The following is a 5,584-nucleotide window of genomic DNA, read 5'->3' as shown; positions in this document are numbered from 1 at the left end:
TCACTCGGTAAACCCGGTTCGAGTTTAACTTATTGTTATTTTCTCGCTTGACATTTCTTCCAGATCTGCAAACGTTACAATTATGCCCGGTTATATTGCAGTAACTACCATAATTTTCTGTACATTTGCGTGCAAAATGGCCAGGTTTGTTACAGTTATAATAGCTACGATTTGATTTTCTCTTACGATCATTATTACAGTCAGATTCTTTATTCCTACTTCTATTTAAATGGTGATTCGCTTGGTTTTTGTTACGATCGATTTGGTGGTTATTTTTATAGTCATTATCAATGTAATAAGCTCTTCTGTCAAACTGTTTAGTTCTATTAGGTTCGAATGGAAGCTTATGCAATTCCCAAGATTGATTTTCCACGAGCTCAATATTTTTTGCAATAATTATCGCAGACTCAAGGGTAGGATCGTGTCGCTCGCCATTTGGAAGCAGATATCTCTACGCAGATCTAACTTGAATCGTTCGATAGCTGCGCGAATGGCTTCTTGTGTCATCATTTTTATACTTTTAGGGGGATAATCTTCAGCGATTAGACTGATTTCGGATTGTAAAAGTTTGGTTACTCTTAGCCCGTATTCTGATACACTCTCCTGCATTCCTGGAACTACGCGAGATAATTTTGCTAGAAGCTGCGTTAAACTTTCTATGCTGGGGCAAAAAGATCTCCTCAAAATTGGTAAAGAATTGATCGATACTTGAAAAACTTCTGTATATAATTTGATCACGATCACTAGCTGTGATTTTGGTCTTATTTGTTTGAATAAATCCCTTTTCCCTGGTATTCACATAATTTTCAAGAGATCGGCACTCTTTTAATATAAATAATAATTGGTATATTCTGACCATTAAACTCAGGGATAAGATTGCTTAATTCATTCAGCTATTTGTATATGCTCTTTTCGGTTTGTTTCCTGACCCTTGTAACGACGATATAATTAACCGATCTAGCTTGATCGTTATAAGGGGTGATATTATTAAAAGAAGTATCATTAATACTATCATTTGTAGGCTTAACAGAAAAAATGATTCCCTGCTCAGAACAATCAAGCAAATGTTTTGATAACGATTCTGAGTTAATATTTATCGCAGGGGATTCATTAAAATTAGATATTAATTCACCCATAATTGGTTCTATCGGTGACTGACCTGATGATGACAAAACTTTTAACGAATAGTTTTACTCAGCAGTTGCGATTCCTGTATGTTTCTTTCTCTCCGGACAATAGATGACGATTTTCCTGAAGCGGAGCCTCAGATGCCAAAGGTTATGAAGTCGGAATTCAGGCCACTCCCACATAAAAGCGTGTGGACGCGTTCGTCCGCGTTCGCGTTTCAGACGCGTTCGTCTGAGACGCGTCACTAATCGATATTAGTCAATATCATAGTAATGTACTCTTGCCAATCTATAGATTACTATAGAATAGTTACTTCAAAGTTTTGAAGGTAATGTAGAGAACTTAGTTAATTTTCTAACTTCTGTACATAACACAAAAAGATGACTCCTGCTGAAAAAGTGATTTCCCGAGTGTATAGTACTAATACATTTATGTTTAACTATAATAATGATAATTAATATGTCCCAGAAATGAAACAAAAGGTTTTACTCAGAGCAAAAGCAAGCCTATTGGAAGAACTAAATGTAAACTTGTCAGGTAAATATAAGATGTTCTATTTGAAATGAGAATCAATTGTCTGTAACACACTATTTATTTTTTTTAGTTGATGAAATCAAGGGAAAATGGAAATACATGCGAGACACTTTTGTTTGAGCTGATCAGAAGTTTTAGGAACAGAAAACATTAACTTATTATGAGAACGTTCTTTACACTAGATTGCATTTTCTAAAACCTTATATAGGCCATAGGGTAAACAATGAAAAAACTAGCGATTCATACAATCGAAAAGAGAACATGAAAAGTGAACGAGTATCAAAAGCAATGTGGAGAGAAACTGACTTATACGTACAAAATATCAAAAAAAGTGCAGTAAATGGTGCTGCATTCATTCTCAACGAAAAAATTAATGCATCTGAAGATCCAAAGTCTCAAAGGTTGAGGTTGTGCTTTATATTAAAAGCTATTAAAAAATTTCGTGAGGAACATGTGGCTGTTAAAAAATAAAATGTTTACATGAAAATATGTATTTTTATTGAAAGTTCAAATAAACAAGTAATTGTATTAGGAACATTCAATATTCACGCCACTTGATATATTTAAATACGTTATCTTAAATTTAGCAAAATCTATATTAATTAAATCGATTCAATAAATAACGAATTTTATGAAAAGAAAATCAAGTTTAGCAATAATTTTATTTTGATTTTGTCATTTACTTATCATATAATGCTATTCACATCAAGTGTTTGACAACTAGTAGTAATAAAAAAACATGTAGAATGAGTGTGTCAATTATGGATTACAATTATAAAATACTCTTCTTTAAGAAAGGCGAGTTTCTGTTAAGCAAAAAAAAATAGAGATCATACAACTCTGGTACATCCTTTACTAGGAATTATTATCAAATTTCTCTAGTTCAGTTTAAACGTACAATAGATATTCGTCTTGCAAGCTATTTGGAATTTTACTTAACCCGTCTACAAGTACTTCTGTACAGTCAAATCAGAATCTACAGGGTCTGTCATTTTACTGACAGCAACAGTATCAGTAGACTTAGGCGTTGAGTGTGAAGCTTCATCACTTTCTAATTTTTATCGTACTGCATCTAAAGTTGCTACCAACGTTTGATTTATTTGCTGAAGTTTTAAATCTTCCTCATCCATCGTCTTTTTCTTTTTTTTGGCTAAACCATCCATTGGTGGCACATTTAAAGGTGCTGAGCCAGAGACACATCGTTTTTTTGCAACTTGATTTAAATTATTAGCTGCACCTACACCTATTTCAGTAGTAGTATTAAAGTAGATAAAGGTACTCGGTATTGAACGATGGGCTTAAGAAATAACATGTCCTCATAATAAATAAAATTGGTGCTTATGGCTCCGGAATCTGAGGGTACCTTGTCTTCGTTTTGGCAATTTTTTTTTAATTCGTTCACCAATTTGCACCACTTGTCAGTTATTTCTTTCACTAAACAAAATGTAGTTACTACAAAAATCGTGTTGAGAATTTGTAAAAATCAGTGTTTAATACATAATATTTATATATCTTTAATACCTGTGGCTGTTATACCAACTTCTTGAAGAAAACTAGCTATTTCTTTTAGTTTTTTTATTTTTTCAATGGTAAAGCAATAATTATCTTCTGCTTTGTCGTACAGTTCTGGATTGGTCATAAATGCATTTATTATTATATCATGCATGACAGATCGAGAAGTGAAATTAGACATATTATAGCTGGGATGCCGTTTTTAATAATTATATAAATGAGACACAACTTTCAACTGGTGATAAGGTAAGTACAATACTACAGTACTATGAGTAATCGTACACAAAACGGAATTTCAATTGCACTCCTATTGTCGGATAATGAGCCGGCAACTTCACCACCGCAATTTTGTGCACACGTGCCCGCAGTATGTGAATATATTCTAAATTCCGCAAATACTGTATGAAGCCAGATTCTTAATGCATGTGAGAAGACGACATACTTACTCGACAGAAATTAATTTGGATCAATCAAGTAAGTATTTTTAAGGCCTGTATCACCAGGTGTCATGCATTGAGAAAATTGAGGATATGAGGATCAGACCCAAGCTGTAAAGTCACACGATACCTACATAAGTACCTGGTGAGAGCAACTCTTGTGAAACAAACCACATCGAAAAACCACATTGTAAAACCATGTCAAAAAACCACATAAAAACACGTGGTTTCACCACTCCGTTTTCATGTGGTTTCTTGTCTCAAATCACCATGTGGTTTTTAAGTAAAACCATACGGTTCTTACAAGCTTTTCTTTATTATTTATTAATAAAAGGAATTATTTCTACTTAAATTTAACTACTTAAAAATCTTAATAACGTATCACAATAAATATAAAAATAAAACAAAAGAAAAAAAAAACCTCCAAGGTGGATTGAACTTTGGCTTACAGATTCTTAGCCAAGTATCTTATCCATTGGGTTAGAGTAGATTTGATTGTAGTTTCCAATTTTGTGTCCTTATAAGGTACAGAAGACACCGTATTCTATTATTTGTATTTGTACATAACTAGTTCTTTACATATAAACTACAGTAAAATCGTGTGAATTTGTGTGTGCAATAAATTAAACAGTGTTATTAATAATGCGTGTAAAGATATTTGTTTCCGAGATAAAATAGCTATGGCAATTGAACCTTTAATTTAATTTGTTGATTATACATACTAAAATGATACACTTTTCAGTCATAGATTATCCAATAATTATATTGATATTTAATGAATAACTAATCAAAATAATAATTGTGTTTTACTATTTAGTTTTAAATAAAAAAATTTCACTTGATTATTAATATTCTAAAAATATATATTGCAAATGAAAATCCTTGAAATTAATTTATTATTAATAGAAGTATGTACAAGGACCAATAACATAACACTATACCGTCTGTAGCTTATAAAGACGAGAAATTCGAAGCTAGCATCAAGTCCCCTCTGGTCATGTAGATGAGATACTTAAGTACACAACTTGTTTTTATATACTATTTAGAGTAAAATCGTATGTTTTATTTATATCTATGAATTTCGAGGATTTTGATTAACAATCATGATATTATGATATTTATTTTCCGGTAATTAAAAAAAATTATGATGCTTAATGACTTATTTTTATTATTATTCTGTTTTTTTATTCTTAAATATATAGCAAAAAATATCAGTTACAATTTTGATTAGTTATTTATTCAATATTATTATAATAATTGGATAATGTATGACTGAAAAGTGTATCATTTTGGTATGTATAATCAGCAAATTAAATTAAAGGTTCAATTGCCGTAGCCATTTTATCTCGGAAACGAGTATCTTAAAACATATTATAACAACACTGTTTAATTTATTGCATACACAAATTCACATGATTTTACTGTAGTTTATATGTAAATAACTAGTTATGTACAAATACAAATAATAGAATACAGTGCCTTCTGTACCTTATAAGGACACAAAATTAAAAACTAGAATCAAATCTACTCTAGCCCAATGGATAAGATACTTGGCTAAGAATCTGTAAGCCAAAGTTCAATTCACCTTAGAGGTTTTTTTTTCTTTTGTCTTATTTTTATATTCATTGTTGATACGTTATTAGGATTTTTAAATAGTTAAATTTAAGTAGAAATAATTTCTTTTATAAAAAAAAGCTTGTAAGAAACATATGGTTTTACTTAAAAATCACATGGTGATTTGAGACAAGAAACCACATGAAAACGGAGTGGTAAAACCACATGTTTTTAAGTGGTTTTTTTACATGATTTTACTATAAGGTTTTTCGATATGGTTTTTTTCAAAAGGGGCATTCCTCTCGACCCTCAGGCTTAACCAAGAATTACCGATCGCCTCCAAGAACTGCGCTGGGCGAATTAAACAGCTACGAAGGAAAAATAAACTTAAGCAAACGGAACAGTCTTTAACGGCAAGT

General features: G+C 31.4%; 1 protein-coding gene and 1 pseudogene across 1 annotated transcript; one reads left to right on the top strand and one right to left on the bottom strand.

The window, feature by feature from the left end:
- The first annotated feature begins 1,508 nt into the window (after window positions 1-1,508).
- LOC106640932 (uncharacterized) lies at window positions 1,509-2,133 on the top strand (annotated as a pseudogene).
- Window positions 2,134-2,905: 772 nt separating this feature from the next.
- On the bottom strand, window positions 2,906-3,328 carry LOC149373818 (uncharacterized). Its single transcript, XM_089595654.1, has 2 exons — window positions 3,184-3,328; window positions 2,906-3,096 (listed from the first exon to the last, which is right to left on the bottom strand). The coding sequence occupies exons 1-2, from the start codon at window positions 3,326-3,328 to the stop codon at window positions 2,906-2,908; spliced, it is 336 nt and encodes a 111-aa protein (XP_089451780.1).
- Window positions 3,329-5,584: the final 2,256 nt, after the last annotated feature.

Source organism: Copidosoma floridanum, unplaced genomic scaffold (genome assembly GCF_036245765.1).
Source record: "Copidosoma floridanum isolate Cflo_tuat_1 unplaced genomic scaffold, Cflo_Japanese_pri ptg000026l, whole genome shotgun sequence".
Lineage (NCBI taxonomy): Eukaryota > Metazoa > Arthropoda > Insecta > Hymenoptera > Encyrtidae > Copidosoma > Copidosoma floridanum.
The sequence above is the reverse complement of the archived record's forward strand: the minus strand, read 5'-3'. Positions and strand labels throughout refer to the sequence as shown.

Coding starts and splice junctions, on each gene's coding strand:
- LOC149373818 (XM_089595654.1), bottom strand. CDS start 3,328: ATGCATGATATAATAATAAATGCATTTATGACCAATCCAGAACTGTAC. Junction 3,097..3,183: donor AGTTGGTATAACAGCCACAG/GTATTAAAGATA, acceptor CATTTTGTTTAG/TGAAAGAAATAACTGACAAG.